General features: G+C 38.3%; 1 protein-coding gene across 1 annotated transcript in view; it reads right to left on the minus strand.

Moving 5' to 3' along the window:
• LOC145678823 (synaptic vesicle glycoprotein 2B-like) overlaps positions 1-21,683 on the minus strand; it is a 90,753-nt gene that overhangs the window by 54,580 nt on the left and 14,490 nt on the right. Inside the window, exons 3-4 of the mRNA XM_081749369.1 lie at positions 11,571-11,732; positions 331-493 (exon numbers count right to left, since the gene is read on the minus strand). Coding sequence (XP_081605495.1) covers positions 331-493; positions 11,571-11,732 — 325 coding nt within the window. The remainder of the gene's footprint in view (positions 1-330; positions 494-11,570; positions 11,733-21,683) is intronic.

A 21,683-nucleotide genomic window follows, 5' to 3' on the forward strand; every position in this document is an offset into this window, starting at 1 on the left:
GCGGAATGATGGTAATATTCAGGACGTCTTTGACTCCATTCCACGCTCATCAGAACTGTTCCGAGGGAGAAGGATGATTCAACTAGCTACTGGTAACTAGGAAGGATGATTCTGGTAAGTTCTGGTAAATGGATTCAACTAGGAAGGATGATTCTGGTAAGTTCCCTTTTTTTCACGTGTTTTTATTATTATGAAAAAATATCTACATTAATCAATGGGTTAAAAACAAAGATAGCGCTTGTATTACCACTCTTGAAGAAACGTCATTTCAACATATAAGATACTTCTAATATTGCAACTTGATACTTGTCTTACAACATGCGTGCTTACCTGAAGCCATTGAAAAAACGCCAGCAAGCCAAAGGCCAAAATGTTTGGGAGAAACTGGACGCAAAACCACATATAACATCCATTATCAAGCTCCATATGAGTGCCTTCTTTCTACCCCAAGAATCCGACAGAAAACCCCATATGTACGCTCCAAACAGAGATCCTGTGAAATCAAGGAAGAATCTAAAACCCTGTTTTCATTTTGCATGTCAGTAACTAAAATTGGAATAGCCAAAAATAAATTATATAGAATTCACAAAAGGCGTTTCGTTTAATATTTGTTCAACTGTTATAAAGCTTCTGCTGAAGCTATTGTTTATATATACCCAAAATTGGATGGACACAATGTTTCTTTCAGAAAACATGTGCCGTCAGGACATTCTTAGTGCCGGAAGCACTCTAAAACTATGTATTAATATAGCCTACAGTCTTGTCTTACATTTTTCTGAAGTACGTACAACAAGACGTTCCATTGCCACTTATCTGTTCGAAGTTGGCAGTTACAGACACGGGAATGCGGCGTAGATTCCACACAGCGTAGGAACAAAAAATTCAGCTCAAAACCTGTTTGGATCCTACGCAGTTTGGATCCTATGCAGTTTTGTTCCTTCGCAGTTTCGGTCGTATACAGTTTTGATCCTACGCCGGTTTTTCCTACGTAACTTCAAAAAAATATTGTTACTCAATATTCTGTGATTACAAAATAATTGTTTTTATATTGTTCGATCATATGATCTTACCTGTTTTGGATCCTACGCCGGTTTCAGTTTCGGTCGTACGCAGTTTGGATTCTACGCAGTGTGGATTCTACGTAGTTTGGATGCTACGAAGTTTGGATCCTACGCATGTAACGCACAGACACAAGGTACCTTCAGGGATGCAAATAACCACTCGCCCAGGGCGAGTGGTTCATCGGTGCGGACGAGTATTTAATATCATACCGAAGGTAAGTAAATTATTTCTACCTTGGGATATGGGCTAGTAGTTTTTTCCTTGGGCTAGTAAACTTCTGTTGCCTATTTGCATCCCTGACATAATATATATACAGATTATGTGGTACCTTGTGTCTGTAATTGCCAAGTTTGAAGAAATAAGCGGCAGTGGAACGTCTTATTGTGTGTACTTCAGAAAAGGTAAGACAAGGCTGTAGGCTATATTAATACATAGTTTTAGAGTGTCCTCACGGCACATGTTTTCCGAAAGAAACACTGTGTCCATCCAATTTCTACCAAGAATCGGTTGATAAGCTACTTTCCGATTAATTATTAAAGGTAATGAGAGCTCAGACTGGAGATGTAGAAGCTCTACCTTACACTGGCCTACTATTTCAACTGACGAGCTATCTGCACTATTAACCATTGCTTTAATTGTTCCAATACATTGCCTTGTATTATATACTCTGTATATACGTAATAGCTGACACTGTAGCTCGCTAATCCAACAGAAAGTTCATATCTTGTTTGTCATAAATAGATGAAATCTTGACTGCGTGGCTGACTAATTGATCAACGCCTAGGTCAAACTGCTTAAGCTAAAAGCTTGAAATTTGGACAAGACCTAGGATTTGTAATGTAAGATCCCACTAAAGAGGGATTTTCGGAAATTCGACGGGAAAGAAGAAGAAAGAAGAGTGGCAAGTATTATCTTAAAATTGCCATATTACGGAATCTCTGAAGGCTACACACATGAAATTTGGTATATGGACTTCATATTTAAAATAATTAGACATGTGTTCCACAGCTTTTTTTTTTAATTTTGCCTAGAAGAGAAGGACAAAAGGCGCAAAGAGTAAAGGGTGAAGTTAACAATTGTTATAACTGAATGGCTGTATCTCGAAATTCGTTAAGATTAGAGAAGTGAAATTTGGTATTTAGATTTTTTTAAAATTTTATTTTAAATAACCAAACATGTGCTTGAGTGTTTTCCGATATTTCCCTTAGAAGGAAAGAGCAAAGATGGGTAGGAAAAAAGAGTTGAGGTTGCAATTGTTAAAATAAGATGGTCTTATCTCGAAGTTCGTTAAGTTGAAAGCATGAAACTTGGTATTTAGGCTTGTAATTTAAAATAATAATTTAAGACGTGTTTCAACGTTTTTAGAAGAGAAGGAAAAAGACCGAAAGAAAAAAAGGGGGTTTTAATGGTTAAAATACATTCTTCGAAATCCCGTAAGAGTAGAGACATGCTAATTAAAGACGTATACTTAATTTTTTTTCGTTAGAAGTGAAGAACACAGAGTGGGGGTTGGAATTTTTATAATAAGAGAACCGTATCTCAAAATCCTTTAGCACTACAGGTGTGTTAAGAGAAGTATGAACTCATAGGCCGAGGAAACGTGGGGATCTGGGGGCGAAGTTTCCAGCTAACCGAATGCTAGCTAGTCTCTATACAGTATAAAAAAGTCCTGAGTGAGTGTGACTGATCAACACCCAGACCAAACTGTTTAAGCTAGAAATTTGAAATTTTGACAGCACATAGGATTTGTGAAGTAAGGTACCACTAACAATGATTTTCGGAAATTCGACGGATAAGGGGGGGAGGAAGAGTGTGGCAATTATTATAGTAAAATGCACATAACTCCGAATTTATGAAGGATAGGGACATGAAATTCGATATATCGATTTCCCGAAGCGTTTATTGATATTTCCCCCAGAAGGAAAAAAGATAAAGGGGAGAAAAAGAAATAGTGAGGATTGCAATTGTTAAAATAAAATGATTATATCTCGAAATTATGTAAGCTTAGAGACATGAAATTTGATATTTAGATTTTGCATTTAAAATAATTGAATACATTAATCCGACGTTCCCTGAGAAAGGAAGAAAAAAGGATCGGGACTGCCATTCCTATGATGTGATGACCATACCTCGGATTCCCTCAATATTAGAGACATGTTGGGAATGTGAAACTTAGTATATACAGTAAACACCTTACTGAAAACAAGTGGGAATATCTCACAGCACTTCCAGAAATTCCACTGTTAACACTAGGGGAGGGATTTCTAACATTTTTCTCGATGTATAACATGACTTAGAGGTTGTGACCAGTGTTTCTTCCAGACCTGTTTTTTTTTTTGGGGGGGGAGGGGCATTGCCCCCCAAAGCCCTAAGATTGCCCCGCCCCCGGAGACCAAATTAATACGTCTGAAAGAAATACTGGTTGTGGCTGTCATCATCACTGGAAAACGGGGGAACCATTTGGAATGAATATTTGAACACAATTAGAACTTTTGCCGACATGTGTTTTTATCATTTCAGTTTGACCGAAATGCGTACAGTATTCTAAGGAAAAGAGGAGTTTAAATTTTTTCGTAAGGAATAATACCATAAATGCATTCTTATCATGCGAAGAATGAAAACAAAAGACGTGAAACCTCAGGCTGAGCAAATACGGGAATCTGGGGGCGAAGTCCCCAGCTAGCCAAGGGCTAGTCTCTATATACAAAAGAAGAAATACCGAATGAATGACTGATCAACATCATAAGAGGAGCCTTTTTTGATATTTACCCTGAAAGGGAACAAAATGAATGAAGTTACAGTTTTTATAACATGACCATAAATTGAAACCTTTAAGATTAGAGATATGGAATTTGGTATTTTGATTTTTCATTTTAAAATGTTGCATTGTGTTTTATTCATCTATTATTATTATTATTATTATTATTATTATTATTATTATTATTATTATTATTATTATTATTATTATTATTATTATCAGTGGCGTATTTACGATTTTGTTTCGGGAGGGGCTTTGCTACCTTTCGGGAGGGGCTTTGCTAGCTTTCGGGAAGGGGGCTTTGCCTGGAAATGTGAAAATTCTGCAAGATATTTACTTTACTTTACTATACTAAGTAAGATTTCGGGGGGGGCTTAAGCCCGGAAGCCACCCCCCTAAGTACGTCACTGATTATTATTATTATTATTATTATTATTATTATTATTATTATTATTATTATTATTTCCTTATAAGAGAAGTAAATGGCAATAAGAAAAAAAGAGTTCGGTTTGTAATTGTTAAAATAAGATGGTCATTTGTCGAAGTCGAAATTTGGTATTTGCAAAGGCTGAGATAAGAGATACAATACCGTAGGACGAGCAGATGCAGGGGTCTGTGGGCGACGTTTCCAGCTGTTCATTCTTTTGAAACAGCCATGACATATTAAAGATTAAATTGTCGCCCCTAAACTCGTAGTTTTCTCCTGTGCCGGCTGTTGGTCCACTATTAGGTACCAAATAACCTATCACGCTAAATACTGTCACCGCAAATCACTTCGTTATCAATTCATTGTGACATTAATTTACTTTCAATCATAATTACAACAATAATACATACCGGTATTGCGTTTTTTTTAAAGAAAATCTTTATTTACGCACAAGCGTGCATGGACACAAAACCGTAACCAGTTCTACCCTAGCTTTGCATTTGTCAGTCAAAACATTCCTTCATAGAAACCGGAAGTACTAATAGTTAAACACAGAACTTCCGGTTTCGATAATGATAGCTACAGGAAAAAAACTGTAAAAAGGGGGCCAGAAACTTGTCGCAAAAACTGGTTTTGTCTCGATGTTAATAGTTTATAGAAACCGGAAATGATAAAACTGCTAAGTTCCGCACTGAATCCTTGCAGTTTGGAAGCCTACCGTACTTACACACAGGCCCTTATGCATGGGGGGTCTAGGGCGACCGGCCCTCCTAAATTTTTATTGCCCTCTAAAATTTTCACGGTAGGCTTGCAAAATAACTATAATATGGTTGGAATGGGCTCCCCTAACTTCTACCGGCCCCCTCTACATTTTGGGGCTGGCTACGGGTCTCTTTACACAACGTTAAACGAAATTCACTTGTTTAATTAAATTCATGCTAAAAATACTGAATTGAAAAGAATCTTCGACTTTTTTTTTTATTATGTTTGAATTGATTTCAGTTAGGGTGCCTTTCAGCAGGGACATTACATGAAACTGGGCCTACAACTTAACGTGTGATGCGCAACCCAGGAGCTCCCACCAGAAAAAGAATCTTCGAAAGGTACCTACAGACACAAATAAATCTAGATTTTGCAAGAAATTTAGAAAACAACAGATGGAAGAAGATTTAAGTTGATATACCAGAAGTGGGATAAGGACGCACTTTAAGGTACTTGAGGTTAAATAAAATAAGAGAATGTTTCAAATTAAGAATTTTGCAGAAGTTAAGTTCCGAATTCCAATTTCTTGTGAGAATACTGAAGTTTTAACTCTTTTGTCCTGCAGAGGAAATCTATTTTAGAAAGGTAGAAAAAGTATTCCGAGTTAAGTTATACTTCTACCACTGGCCATAGAGACGGCATAACCATCTGCGGCCCGCCCATCCACGGATGGGAATGAAAGACCTGTGAAAAAAAAAAGTTATAATATGATATGAGTCATTGAAGAACAAAGGTTCCTTAATAAAGTTCTGAAAATTTATTTTTGTTATCAATTTCATTTTGTAGGTTATAATTTGCTGTCACTGTAAAGAATACGCCAATATGTAGATGATGTATACCGTGAAACCTCTTTTAAAGATGCCTTTCCTTCTGGCTGTATGGTAAGCGTACGGGTCTTTGGCACGGAAGACCCGGATTTGATACTCGGCGAAGCTCATGTGGTTCGAATCTCAGGTCTCATATAGCATCGGTGCTGCAAGGAACGCTAATTTCCATTCCATTGCAATCAATTGCTCCCTTTAGAGACACCTCTCAATAATGAACAAGTCCATAATAATAATAATATGCTTTTGTCTCAGCAAAAATAAGTATTGTATATAGTGATGAGCACAAGAGTCTTGGTCTTACAGCTTGTGCAAGAGTCTTGCATGCAAGATCAAGACCAAGACCAGGAAACCTGATGCAAGACCAAGACCAAGACCAGGAAACCTGATGCAAGATCAAGACCAAGACCAGGAAACCTGATGCAAGACCAAGACCAAGACCAGGAAACCTGATGCAAGACCAAGACCAAGACCAGGAAACCTGATGCAAGATCAAGACCAAGACCAGGAAACCTGATGCAAGACCAAGACCAAGACCAAGACCAGGAAACCTGATGCAAGATCAAGACCAAGACCAGGAAACCTGATGCAAGACCAAGACCAAGACCAAAGGGTACAACTAAAAGACCAAGACCAAGACTCTTGCTCAAGCGCCTTCTTCCAAAACTAAAGAGAAATGTAATATTGAACATCGGTAATTCCGTATACCATAGGTGTCGACTACATGGGTATGGCCTTGGCTCCGAGGCTCAAGCATCCGTTGGAAATTTTTAATGTGTGCTCATAAAATTAATATCGAAATAACATTTTCATGACTGACAAAAGCTTAGTGCATGTGATCGAAAGTTTGATTTCATTGGCGGATGCTTATACGTGGAATAATTGTTTATCAATATAATTTTTAGCCTCCTTAGGTATACAACACTAAAGAGAGAGTGATTTTGTACAATTATTTCAAATAACTTGGAAGTTTGATGCCGTTATTTAGTACTTCTAATATAGGTCAAAAGTATTTATATAAATTGAGTTTACACAAAAAATAGAGACAGTTGAGTCGTTTTCAGTTTTATCTCAAATTATTCTAAAATATTAAGACGTTTGATCATAATCATTAGGGGAAGGCGTTGTACCTGTGAACACTTTTAGAGTTTTCGAAATTTTGATGCTAATACTCAGCACTTTTCCTCCAATTTTTGCCGTATATTTGAAGTGCCATCTCTTTGCTATCAGAGAGGATGATTTTTAAATGTGTTACCTAATTACAGTAGCTTTTATAGGATATAATAAGAACATATCCGTTTTGTTCACAGGTACATTATGGTCATGTACCATTGAACAGACCCTCTTGTACCTTTGGACAAAGTGATAATTACAACGTTTCCATGGCAATAATATAAAAAGAAACCACAAATATTAAGTTATAAATTGCAATAAAAGGTTTAGCTTTAAAAAGTTCCCCAGAATTGAAATTTTATTAATTAAATTAAAAATTTAACAGAAGTTCTAACAAAAACTTGTGAACAATAAAGTTGAACATATACAACATAACCTTATATTTTATACAAAAAGCGAATATTTAGAAACTACTTAAAATCATGATTAATAACTTTATATCCTAACCTAACCTATATAAAATATATAAATTGTTTTAACTACTTACATTGTGTAGCTTTAAACAGTATTATTTATCGTTCAAAGGTACACGATGCATTAATGTTCATAGGTAGACCTACAAGAGGGTCACCATTACGAAAAAAAGTTCTCACTAGCTTAAATATTGAACACGTATTCACCAATGATTCTACCCCAAATTTGGACAAATAAATATCACAAGTTGCGAAAACCGAAGAGCAAAAAACTCAAAAGGTAACTACAAAAAAATCTTCGTTTTGGGGATGAAAAAATTAAAAGGAACATTACTCGGCACAACACTCAGTAAACAACAGCCAAACGTATTTGTAGTGCTTTTTCCATTTACGCTTTCAAACGAATTTTAATGACTGCACCTAGATAGCTCTGAATTCGAGAGAAGCACAAGTGTTCAAAGGTACAACGTCTTCCCCTATTATTTTAATTTTCTCTCTCCGTTTTGTCCAACATTGCTAAACATATCATCACCAACCATTATTATCATAGCTATTCTGCCACTATTGGCAGGTCACTTGCTCCAACTAAAAAACTTCGATGTACGGTGGTCCTCAGTTAGTCTCTTCGCCTAGTATCTTCCTTCAACTACAGTCTCCTTCGCCCCGTCCGTCTCTTTAATTCCACCATACCCTCTAGCACGTCCCTCATAATACAGTTCCTCCTCAGACAATATACCAACCAGTTCCTCTTCCTCCTCTTAATTACATCTAAAATTCTCATTTTCTCCCCTACTGCTACTATTTTTAACATCTCATTCGTTTTCCGTTCAACCCAGCTAATTCTATCTTTTTTTTCTCTATGCTCACTTTCGAAAGAATCGAACTTTTTCATCGCTTTTGCGTAATGACCATGTTTCTGTCCCATATAGTACATATTGGAACCAGTAAAACAAAATCTCAATATTTAACTGGAAGTTTGTTCAATACAAGGATTAGCTAATCGTGGTTCAAAATTTAAAAAAAAAAAAAAAATCTGACGCCTTTAGAGTGTAAAAATAATTTTGCAATTCATGGTACTTCAATGATCTGTGCCGTCTTGATTTCTTTTCATGCGTCTCACGGGTAGTCTCCCCAGTTTGGGAACCAGTGGAGTATTGGATCTGCTAATATATATATATATATATATATATATATATATATATATATATATATATATATATATATATATAAAGATTACGAAACGTTGTGATTTATCGTATAAGTAGTGAAGCGTGGGTATCCACTGAAAGAAAAATAAAGGTCATCGCCCGTGTTGTACAGTCTGCAGCAAAAAATCTGCAACATGAGCATGTAAGTTTATTGTGAAACTACGCCTAACGGCGCAGAGAATTAACATAACGTCTAAGTGGCACGAATCACGCCAGGAGAAACCTCTGCGTCCTCCTCTGCACACATATTTTGGAGCAAAATACTTCGTGGTTTCACAATAAACTTACATGCTCATGTACTAGGTTTTTGGCTGCGGACTGTACAATATATGTACACTATCATGATACTTATACGAAGGTAAATTATATTACATTTAGAAACATACGTTACTATTGTTGCATTGTAGAATTTATTATCCTTTATATCCTTTATATCCAGAATTAAATTTACCTATGAAAATCATAAGATTTCTTAAAAGCAAGACTTGCAAAACTCTTGCCAGTAAGACCAAGACCAAAGGCTCCAGTGCAAGACCAAGACAAAGACTGGATATGTAAGACCAAGACGAAAATCAAAACCACCCGGGTCTTGGTCTTAGTCTTGCATTTGCTCATCATTAATTGTATATTATTATGGGACGGAAACTTCTCTTTTACGCAGACTCCCAGGTACAGGCACGGGAAATCTTTCCTTCCCAATGTTTCAGTGTCCTCTTCATAAAGGACAGGAAATTTTCTCCATTCGCGTTTAACACAGAAAATATTTTCTGTAATTTTGAAATAAATCCACCATATAGTACAGCAAGCAGAAATCCGCTTCTCAGAAAATGGCTTTGTCACCAGATAATGAATTGGTAAGTCACCACACACAACAATTGGAAGCTGAATTTGATATTATTACGATCACACAGTAGAATTTAAAACATTTTATTGTTAAATATGTCCGTCCGTTTGTTATTTCTCATGATAATTCTTGAACGAAAGAGAATCTTTGAATTTTCTCTTTCCAATAGATAAATACCGACTTTAAAGATGGCCCCGTGGAAATGCATCCTTACAGGTCAGAGTAGAACAAAGAGATCTTGAAGAGGTCGATAATTTCAAGTATGTAGGAAGCATTTTAACGAGAGACATTTACTGCACCAATGAGATCAGGTCAATATTCCCATATCCAAAGAAGCATTCAGCAAGAAAATATCACTCTTAGCTAGCAGGCTTAATATTGGATTAAAAAAGAAGTTGGTCAAGTGTTATATATGGAGTATTGAACTGTATGGCTCAGAAACTTGGACATTACGGAAGTTAGAGAAGAAATATTTAGAGAGCTTGGAAATGTAGTGTTGAAGGAAAATGGAGAGGATAAAATGGGCAGAGAGAGAGAGAGAAAGAGAGAGTAAGAAACGAAAATGTATTAAAACGGATAGGAGAGAAGAGGACGTTTTTAAAGAGCATCCTTCATACGAAGGCCAGTTGGATTGGACACATTTTACGAAGAAATTGTCTTCTTCATACCGCCATGGAAGGAAGAAAGAAATAGAAGGAAATATTGGGAGTTAAAAGAGGAAGCTGAAGATCGAGGAACGTGGAAGAAATGTTTCCAGACCTAAATCTAAAATTTAAAATAACACACACAAAGAAAAATCTCGTTAGTCTCAAGACCTGCCAAATGACAGAACACAATCTATATGAAATATATGTAAGCGAATTTTTGATTTTTATTTTTATTTTATTTTTTGTAATAGATAGCTAGAATAATTATCTCAGCCCTGTTCATTTGTGGAGCTAATACGTTAATATCTTAACGGTAACGGTAATTTTAACGGTGGCTATCCATACGTCGGTGAAACTCTTTACTGTATTTAGTATAGTTTTTTTTCTTTCCTGTAAAAATCTTAGAAAACCTTTAATGAGCAAAAGGGATCTTAGCTGAATTTTGCTAAGTCTTTATTAGGCAGGGAGCTTTAAAGAATAGATCTGATTTTAGCGTCCCTTTCAGCAGCGAGGCTATATGAGATATGCAGCTTAAGGTGGGATCCGAACTACGTGAGTTCCCGCCGGGAATCGAACCCGGGTCTCCCACGCCAAAGGCCCGTACGCTAATTGTTTAATCTCGAGGAAGCTAACTAACTAACTCTATGACCTATGAAACTCGAGGGTTCAATGCCGCGTTCACAAAAGCTCTCCACTGACTTCTATCCTTAGCCAACTGAATCCAGTTTCTACTTTGTATTCCTATTTCTGCGAGATCTATCTTAATATTATCCTCCTACCTCCGCCTAGGTCTTCCTAATGGTCGTTTTCATTTGGATTCCCAGTTAACACTTTGGACAGCGTTCCTATATTTTCCATTCTGAATACATAACCTGCCAGCCTGAATCACAATGAAGCTCGAACTTAAAAGAATATGTGAATCAAAAATAATCATATTATAAAATCATCTGCCTGCAAATAAGTGAGACATATTGTATGACGGACTATGTTTTCATTACCTAGTAGTCATGTTACTTGCAATGGTTCTTGAACTTCTGTTGATACCAGAACTGATTAAAATATTGAATTTATTTAAAGGTGGTGTGAATTTAAAGTTGAGGATGGTTCCAAAGTTCTAATTGGAATTCTAATCGGAAAACGACCATTAGGAAGACCTAGACGCAGATAGGGGGACAATATTAAGATGGACCTGGCTGATATAGGAATACAAAGTAGAAATTGGATCCATTTGGCTAAGGACAGAAGTCAATTGAGAGCTTTTATCAACGCGCCATTGAACGTTCGGGTTTCATAGACCAGTTGAGGATGAGACAAGTTAAGGGCCTGAAGGAATGGAAGGTTGAAAACGAATAGATTTGGACTGATAGAGGTTGAAGAAAATATACACATCCACTGATTCATCTCACTAATATATTTTTTTTTGTAATTAACATAGCCTATTATATGCCTTACCTATGAATGGAGATGCGTTCAGAATTCCTTTTTCTTTGGTTGACATCTTGAGATCGCATTGAGCAGATGGTAATAAATATCCTGAAGACATAATTTCAAAAGCTGTTGCAATATAATAGCCTCCGCAAGAAAACATAAGCAAGATCTGGAATTTTCCATAGCCTGTAATACAAATAAAATGTATAGTCTATTGTAATTCACCTTGTCTTCTTGAGTGCTTAAACATTACTTACACAATCGAGTTTCTTTAAAGAGAATTAAAATCATATATCAGCTCAAATAGTCATGGTTTCCTATATTAAGTACTATAATGCACATCACATATAAAATTAAATACGATTTCAACTGAACTTTTTTTTGGTGATACTTCACCAGGGCCCATTCCTATTTACAATGATGTTCATACCTCACAAAAATATTTTACTGAACTCATACATTACAAAAGGTTGGCTGGCCATATTTAAAGTTTAATCAAACATTCCTCCAACTCAACATTAAAACTAATCATTAAACTTCGTATTTTCGCATATTTATTTCTAACGTGAAATCGGTAGCTAAAGTGTAGATAAAATAACGAAGTTTTATCTATATTATCAAATTGAAAGTGACTCTTAATCTCTTGACCCACCCCACCGATCTCGATCTAATTTTCAACATAGATGAGGTTCGGGCCTGGAGGTGTTTCTATCTATTCCTTTGACAGTAGAACCCAGTGGAGGGAAGGGGGAGATATATATAAAAATAAATAAAACTTAATAACATTTGAACCAAACGACCAATTTTGATCAAATTTTTAACATACATGAGGTTCGGGCCTAGGATGTTTTTTTAGGAGAGAAGGAGGATGTGATATACAAAAATCAATATAAATAAAAATAAAAGTGACTAGGTTTGTGATTGAATAACTCGTGAACTACCCAACCGATCTCGATCAAATTTTTAGGGGGGCGCGGTGGCTCAGTAGTAGATCTTTCGCTCTGGTGCTTGGGGTAGTTGGTTCGATCCCAGCTTGCGCCAAGTGAACTTTGTGGTGGCCAAACACCGTGCTTGTGGGTTTTCTCGGGGTTCTCCCGTTTCCTCTCACTTTCTTCATTCCACCATTTCCTTTATTTCTCATCACCACCGTCTCTTTTAGCCTAGCCAGCCATGGGACGTAAAACTTAAAGATTTCATTTCTTCGATCAAATTTTCAACATACATGAGGTTCGAAACTGGGACGATTTTTATCATTTTTTTTGACAGTGTAACATAGGGGTGAGGGAGGGGGAGATATATATGTAAAAAAAATGAAAGTGGCTGTCTTTGTAACTTCATCACTCTGAACAACTCAACCGATCTCAATCAAATTTTCACCATAGATGAGATTCGGACTTGGAGTGGTCTTTATCATATCATTTTGACGGTAGAACTTAGAGTAGGTAGGGAGAGGAAGGGACATATACAGGGTATTTCAAAACAACACCAACAACGTTTGGGAGGTGATTCCTGACACCAACATAAGACCAAAAGTATAGACCAACAAGGGTGCACAAACGCTTCCTTTTGGTGTTATAGGCTGCAGAAAACATGAAAAAAAAATGAAGTTCGAATGTCCCTAGCTCCTAAACTATGGGACGGGACCTACCGTAGTAGGGTCAATATTTAATTTAGGAACTAATACTTGACCTATCCTAATATCTATGTTCCAGAATCCTGTGGTAGTTCCGCAACAATTTTTATAGAGGGAGTTTTGCTACGGGCAAGTAATTTGAAGCACTCAACAACTACCTCCATAAAAATTGTTGCGAAAGTACCACAGGATTCTGAAACATGGATATTTGGGTAGGGCACATACTAATTCCTAAGTGAAGTTTTGATTCGACCATGGTAGGTCCCATAGTTTTGGTGCTATTGGACCTTTAAAGTTGATTGTTTTTTTTTATGCTTTCGGCAGCCTATAAGTCCAAAAGGAAGCATTTGTGCACCAGGTTGGCCTATACTCTTTGTCTTATTTTGGTGTCAGGTATCACTTCCCAAACGTTCTCGGTGTTGTTTTGAAATACCCTGTGTAAAAATAAATAAAACTTAATAATTCTTGAACCAACTGGCCGATCTTGATCATATTTTGAACATAGATGAGATTCGGACTGAAAAGTTTATATATTTTCACTTTGACGATAGAACCTGGAAATATATAACTTTTGAACCACCCAACTCATCTTCATTAAATTTTCAACATAGGTAAGGTTCGGACCTGAGATGGTTTTTTGCCATATCACTTTGACGGTACAAATTAGAGAAGGGGGAGGAGGAGAGGCATTTATTAATGATCGAAAATGACCTATATTAGTGTCGAATATATAGTTTTCAGGGTCCCTAAGATGAACATTGGCACTGCTGTTTAAGTCCAAACTCAGCCATGCCACTGGGAGAAGAGGAGAGGGGAGAAAAATATAAAAATGATCGAAAATGCTGACATCAGACAACGCTTTAGAAATAGTAAAAAGTAACTCACTAACGGAACATATTACTATATTCTCTTAATTTAACCCAGCGAAGGGAGTAATTGATACTAGTAGTGAATACAATACATATTTGGAAGGCTAGTGCACATTTCTATCATCACTGAGAATATGAAGTAACCAAGAAAGTTCTATCGCTTTTTGTGGAGGTCTGTATTACATTGGCTCTCACACCGTGAGTTGAATGCGAGTGGAGATAAGGCGAAAGTCAGTTCTTGGTGTGAGTATATCCAACATTCTACCTGGTTATGGCAGTTCAGTTACAGCGTGAACTTGCGTAAGGACAGAGTGAACATGCGAGCTCCACAGAGAATCATAAGGGCGTAATGCTGTACGAACTCTAACTGGAGTCAAACGCCGCTGCAGCGTAGCGAAAGATAAGCCAGGAATTTTGTGAGGGTGTCGTGACTAAGTGGACAGTGCAGCGGTGGTTTAATAAGTTTCAGGTGGTGACGAAACACTCAAAGACACACCACGTGTCAGAAAACCAACACATGTACAAAATGAAGATCTTCAGGCAGCAATTGAGAAGAACAGTGGCCAGACATGTGAGGAACTGGGACTACAATTCAGTGGGGGTGGGGAAACCATCGGTAGCATCTCCATCAACTTGGGAAGCACAAGTTTGGTCCATGGGTCCTACATGATTTGACTCCGGACCAGAAGGCAACGCGAGCAGACACCTGTGTTTCTTCGCTGTGTCGTCTGAGGAATGAGCCACTTGTAGACAGAGTGTTGACATGTGATGAGAAGTGGGTCTTGTAGGAAGCTCCACCACGCGGTCATTATTGATTGGCATCTCATGAACCGGTTCCAAAACAACTGAAACCATCACTGTACCAGAAGAAGATCCTTCTGTTGTTTGGTGGACTGCTCGCGGCATTGTGCATTGGGAACTGCTATCAGTTGGTCAGAGCATCAATGCAACTGTGTATTGTTTGCAGTTAAGCCGTGTTCAAGAAAAACTCAAAACTCCGGATCGCAAAGGAATCCTCCTGTTACAGGACAGTGCAAAGCTCAACACGGCTAAGATTACCCGGGACACCATTCTACACCTTGGATGGGAAACACAATTACATCCACCATACTCCCCGTACATTGCACCGTCCGATTAACGCCTATCCTATTCCTTGGACAATCATATTAGAGGACGCCAATTCAAATTCCTAGTAGAGGTGCAAAATGCACTTCATACCTTCTTCGCTTCACGGCCCACCAAATTCTACCGCGATGGAACCCATGGCCTTCCAGAACGTTAGCAGAAGGTCACCTACGCTGATGGGGACTATTTTTATCTTCCAGGTACGTGTTAGGTTACATATCGTTGTTCGAAAGTGGTGGATGAAAAAAGACAGAAATTTCTTGGTTACCTTTATAAATCCATAATTCATAGAATTATTATGTTTACCCATTTTTAAAACTTTATCCACTAAAATCAACTTAATAGATAGTAAATAACCTGGTTTAAAACTTCAAATTAGTTTCTTATTAGTTGGAATATCTCCGTGGAAATTCCGGAGCAATGAGTATATGCAGAGTCCAAACAAAACTTGTTATATGTTTGTAGGTGGACATGATTAATCTCAACAGTAGGAACATTCTTCAGTCAGTCAAAGAAGTTGTACATCGTGATTCCAAATAGAGATATTCTGAATTACCACCTTCAAGCAACGGATTATTGAGAAGAAACTTTATCAATCTATGGCAAAAATCACTGGCGTCTCTGGCATGTAAAAGTCGGAGGGGGGACATCAAAGAAATTATTTAAATGGTACTACCTAGCACAATCTGTTTATTATCCTGGATGCCATGTTAATCTGTCGTTAGTAAGTACGTAAAATTAGAATAAAATATTTAATATTTTTTACTTCAAAATATAGGGGGACGCGTCCCCTTCGTCCCCGCCTTGAGCTCTGAGAGAATCCTAAACTAACTCAAGCCTCCTGGCTTGCCTGGAGCTCTGAGGCCTGGTCAACTTCCCTCTCTTACCTTGCCTTGAGCTCTGAGAGAATCCTAAACTAACCCAAGCCTCCTGGCTTGCCTGGAGCTATGAGGCCTGGTCAACTTCCCTCTCTTAGCTTGCCTTGAGCTCTGAGAGAATCCTAAACTAACCCAAGTCTCCTGACTTGCCTGGAGCTATGAGGCCTGGTCAACTCCCCTCTCTTAGTTTGCCTTGAGCTCTGAGAGAATCCTAAATTAACCCAAGTCTCTTGGCTTGCCTGGAGCTCTGAGGCCTGGTCAACTCCCCTCTCTCACCTTGCCTTGAGCTCTGAGAGAATCCTAAACTAACCCAAGTCTCCTGGCTTGCCTGGAGCTCTGACGCCTGATCAACTCCCCTCTCTTAGCTTGCCTTGAGCACTGAGAGAATCCTAAACTAACCCAAGTCTCCTGGCTTGCCTGGAGCTCTGAGGCCTTATCAACTCCCCTCTCTTACCTTGCCTTGAGCTCTGAGAGAATCCTAAAATAACCCAAGTCTCCTGGCTTGCCTGGAGCTCTGAGGCCTGGTCAACTCCCCTCTCTTACCTTGCCTTGAGCTCTGAGAGAATCCTAAACTAACCCAAGTCTCCTAGCTTGCCTGGAGCTCTGAGGCCTGGTCAACTCCCCTCTCTTACCTTGCCTTGAGCTCTGAGAGAATCCTAAATTAACCCAAGTCTCCTGGCTTGCCTGGAGCTCTGAGTCCTGGTCAACTCCCCTCTCTCACCTTGCCTTGAGCTCTGAGAGAATCCTAAACTAACCCAAGTCTCCTGGCGTGCCTGGAGCTCTGAGGCCTGGTCAACTCCCCTCTCTTACCTTGCCTTGAGCTCTGAGAGAATCCTAAATTAACCCAAGTCTCCTGGCTTTCCTGGAGCTCTGAGGCCTGGTCAACACCCCTTTCTTAGCTTGCCTTGAGCTCTGAGAGAATCCTAAACTAACCCAAGTCTCCTGGCTTGCTTGGAGCTCTGAGGCCTGGTCAACTCCCCTCTCTTACCTTGCCTTGAGCTCAGAGAAAATCCTAAACTAACCCAAGTCTCCTGGCTTGCCTGGAGCTCTGAGGCCTGGTCAACTTCCCTCTCTTACCTTGCCTTGAGCTCTGAGAGAATCCTAAACTAACCCAAGTCTCCTGGCTTGCCTGGAGCTCTGAGGCCTGGTCAACTTCCCTCTCTTACCTTGCCTTGAGCTCTGAGAGAATCCTAAACTAACCCAAGTCTCCTGGCTTGCCTGGAGCTCTGAGGCCTGATCAACTCCCCTCTCTTACCTTGCCTTGAGCTCTGAGAGAATCTTAAACTAACCCAAGTCTCCTGGCTTGCCTGGAGCTCTGAGGCCTGGTCAACTCCCCTCTCTTAGTTTGCCTTGAGCTCTGACAGAATCATAAACTAAGCCAAGTCTCCTGGCTTGCCTGGAGCTCTGAGGCCTGGTCAACTCCCCTCTCTTAGTTTGCCTTGAGCTCTGAGAGAATCCTAAACTAACCCAAGTCTTCTGGCTTGCCTGGAGCTCTGAGGTCTGGTAAACTCCCCTCTGTAAGCTTGCCTTGAGCTCTCACCGAATAGAAGGGTGTGCGACAGCTATGGTATCTTCCGTTGAGGAGTCGGACGTTTTCCTGAAGTGCGATACGGAGCATTGCCATGACGCAAACACCACTGTTAAATGCCCACATGCCCGGCTGTTTACAATAACCGTTATAACACAGTTGTGTAGACCTTTTTGACAGTTTAGTCACGTGAAACAAATTATTGATTTACTGGTCTCGGCCATCCAGGTTGCTATCGACAGCGGGACGCTCGTCAAAAGCAGGAAAATTAAAACTTTCACTTTATTAGTTTTCCTACCCAGTTCTGGTGAAAAGGACATAAGTTTGCAACATTGAAGTATGTTATCTTTATTTTCGACTCAAAGACGCCAAAGTTAGTTTTGTCTTCGTATATGTGTGTGTCCAAAACAATGACTCTTTGTTCGTAAAGTTGCTGAGAGACTTTTTCTCAGTCGGTTCTCGCGAGAATAAAAAGTCGCAAGTCACCCCAGTTGCCCAAGTGACATTTAAACTAATTCCCGATTGGACAATTTTTGGGAATCAACCAATGGTGGGCATTGTTACATTAAGTGTGTAGTTACTGGTCATGTGGTCCACGGTGACCAGAAGAAGCTCAAATCAGCTGGGAAGTGACGATTAAAACCTCCACTACTCGAAAGTAGTGTGTGGAGCTAACCCAACATAAAGACTACCGAAGAAGGGTGCATCCGCCAATAGGCCTAGCGTGTGATAGTAAAGTCAAAGGCCATTTCGTATATTTTTGCTCGTGAATCGTACTGTTAATTACGCCAAGTGTTCGAGCACAGTTTTAATTACCAATTGTTTGGAGAAGTTGGAATTATCGACTAGTTGGAGACATTGCGCAGTAGTTTTTTACGAAGAGTTTGCAAAATTGCCCTAAGAAATCATTGGCAGAGTAGTGGAAGAGGATAAGTCACGTCACAGGTCGTAACCTGAGGAAAAATCGTAGGTAATATCAGTCTTATTTTTGATGCCTGAAGAAGAATTCAGTGCTTTGATTGCCCGAGGAGTGTTTGCTTTAGAATTGTAGTGAAAAGAAAAAGATTACATATTCACTCAGCACGCCAGCTCGTAACGTGTCATTAAAAGAAAGAAAAAAAGAATATAACGAACAGTGCGCAATTGCCTGCCTATACACAAATAATTTTTTCTAAGCCACTTACATTTAGACTCATTTTGTATAGTTTGTTGTTAATTCGAAAGAGAAAAGCAAAATAGATTGTTTAGTTAGGGAACAAAAATTAATATCCAACATCCTTATTTTAACGGCCGTATATTGATTAAATGTTGTAGATATTGGTAATGTCTTTTGTGATGTTCTTTCATATATTTAATGTTATTAAGCTGTCACAACTATAGTGTAATGTAAAGTGTAAAGACAATCTTAAAGCAAAAATATGAATAGTTCAACATAGTCGCTCTTGCCACACTTGGAACAATTGTACCAAATTCAGCCCTTTTTGTCATTCATCGGCCCGTTGGTACCACGCTGGCATTTTCAGCCCCTTTTGTGAAAAAGTTAATACAATTCAGCACCATAGGTAGCACTGTGACTTAAAATTATTAATAATGTGCTGTGATGTCTTTCAGGGAAGGTTCTAGGACGCTGGACTGGTTTTACATTTCTTTTTACAAATGTCAGTTTACTTACCTTATATTCTTCAAACAATCCTCCTTCGGTCGCGTAATAAGCGAGAATACAGTGTAATAATTAAAATATTAATGTTTTATTATAACGTATTGTTTACACACGAACTCGGAGATGATTGATTTATTGCGTTTTACTTATTTTTCTTATATGACCAAAATACTGTTTTGGTTTACTCAGTGGCGGCGGTTGGACGTTAAAAGTGAGGGGGCAAGACATGATCTGAATATTTGTATATAAATCTTAGTTTTCCTGGTTGTTTCTAACATTTTGTTTGACGAAAGGTTGTATAACTAACAGGATACTATATTTTCAGTTAAAATACCGTATATCGTATATAATAGTTTATTAAGTAAATTGAGAAGAACAACGCAAGTAGATACTAGCCCTTTGTACTCTTAAACAACGAAAGTGTAAGAAGAGATTTGATTCCTTGCTCATGAACATCTTAAAATTCTGTCTGGAAAATTGTGTGATCAGATTATTTAATAAATTTGCAAAACAAATAAATAGAAAGGATAATATTAATCATAGTAATGAATAATGATGCTTGTTTTGCAAAAGTTATATTGAAACTGAGGATTAATGAAAAACTTAATATTTAATTCCAAACATGCTATTAAATGTATGTTATTACTCTTAGAAAATGAAAGACAGTAAATACTACAAGCATATATTACGACATTTAAAGAAATATTTGCTTTTGCAACTTCTTGAAATATGTTCGTTGCCATTAGGTGCAGATTTTACTTTCTTGGAACACATCAAAACACAACAATACTTACAATCCACACTTCAGTTATACAAAATAAACTTAAAACCTAGAATTATGTTCAATTTACTAAATTTTATTGTATATACACTCGTACATCCTTAAACACTACACTTCACTCGTATATTACACTACAAAACAATGGAAAAGGTAGAAGTTGTTTCTTATCACGCTCTTTTTAATCGATATTCCTTACTTTAGAAAGAAGAAAAGACATTTTAGGAACTGTCAATTTTTGTGCAATTAAAGAATAACTTGTGAAATAGGCCCTACTTTTTTGCATAATGTTCTTTCGATTAGCTTCAAAGCGGCTCACTAACATATCGAGCCCTTGTAAGAAGAAATGAAAGTATGCTGAAATTGTTTTCCAATAGGTTATTTTTTGGGGTTATTTTCTGTGGCGATTAAAACGCAATTACTGTAGCTTTCTTTACTCCACGGGAAGACAACCAATACGTATTCACGCAACAGCAAATATTATATGGCAGCATTTTTTCCTATTAATCAGTAACACATACAAAATCGTTACATTTCCAAACGAAACTATATACATTAATTGGTTACTTAAAAAAGTGCGGGGGCAACTGCCCCCCTTTGCCCCCCCTAATCGCCGCCCATGGGTTTACTGATCACTTTGAAATAGAGCCGCGTTTGGTTTCCCTACAATACATACCGAATATAATAACTATTTTTCCTTTTAATTTGTGGGGGGCGCGGTGGCTCAGTGGTAGAGCGCTCACCTCCAGTGCTTGGGGTCCCTGCTGGTTCGATACTAGTTCGCGCCGTGTGGACTTTGTGGTGGACAAACACCGTGCTCGTGGGTTTTCTCGGGGTTCTCCCGTTTCCTCCCACTTTCTTCATTCCATCTCTCATCATCACCGTCTCCTTTGGCCTAACCGCCATAACAGTGGGACGTAAAACTTAAAGACTTCATTTCATTTTCCCTTTTAATTTGCAGCCTCTGTTATACGGCCGCTGCAGCCTGTTTAATTTGCGGCCTCTTCCTATGTGCGAAAAAAAAAATCATCTACTTCCAGGGTTGTTCGGGGTCGTCCTATTTAGACGTTTTTAAAAAGAGCACTTTCTTGATTTGGACTCTTGGAAGCGGGGGGAGGGGAGGGGAGAATGTTCAAGAACTTTACCTCTTTTAGCTTCATGTTATTGAGCCATGTATAACATTGGTATAGAATAATGAATTCAGCCCTTTTTGTTTCAATTTGGTACTATTTTTCAGCCCAATCCAGATCTAGGACTGTGGCAACACTGTTGCAGGATGTACTTCGCATCCGCCATCGAAGTAGTGAGCTATCCCTCGTATTAGGCATAAACTGAAGAAAAGAAAAAAGTAATTAAATTAATTCTAATAATCTTACTTTGATAGCTTAGACGCGACGAACTACGTTGCCCATCAACTTTCACTTAAATCTTCCCAAGTTTAATGGCAGTTGGTAAAGCATGATATGTGTCCTGGGGGAGGAGATGATTGAGAACTTTACATTTTCAATACGTCTCGATTGTGAGTGTAAGGGTAAATAGACGTAAACTCCTACACCAGCGATAACAAGGTGACTTTAATTATTCCCTTGTTAGTCGAAAATATCCTAATTAGGAAACTAAATTGAACAAATGAGATTGATTCTACACAACAAAATATTAAGTTTTG

Source organism: Thermobia domestica, chromosome 2 (genome assembly GCF_964235325.1).
Source record: "Thermobia domestica chromosome 2, izTheDome1.hap1.1, whole genome shotgun sequence".
NCBI lineage: Eukaryota > Metazoa > Arthropoda > Insecta > Zygentoma > Lepismatidae > Thermobia > Thermobia domestica.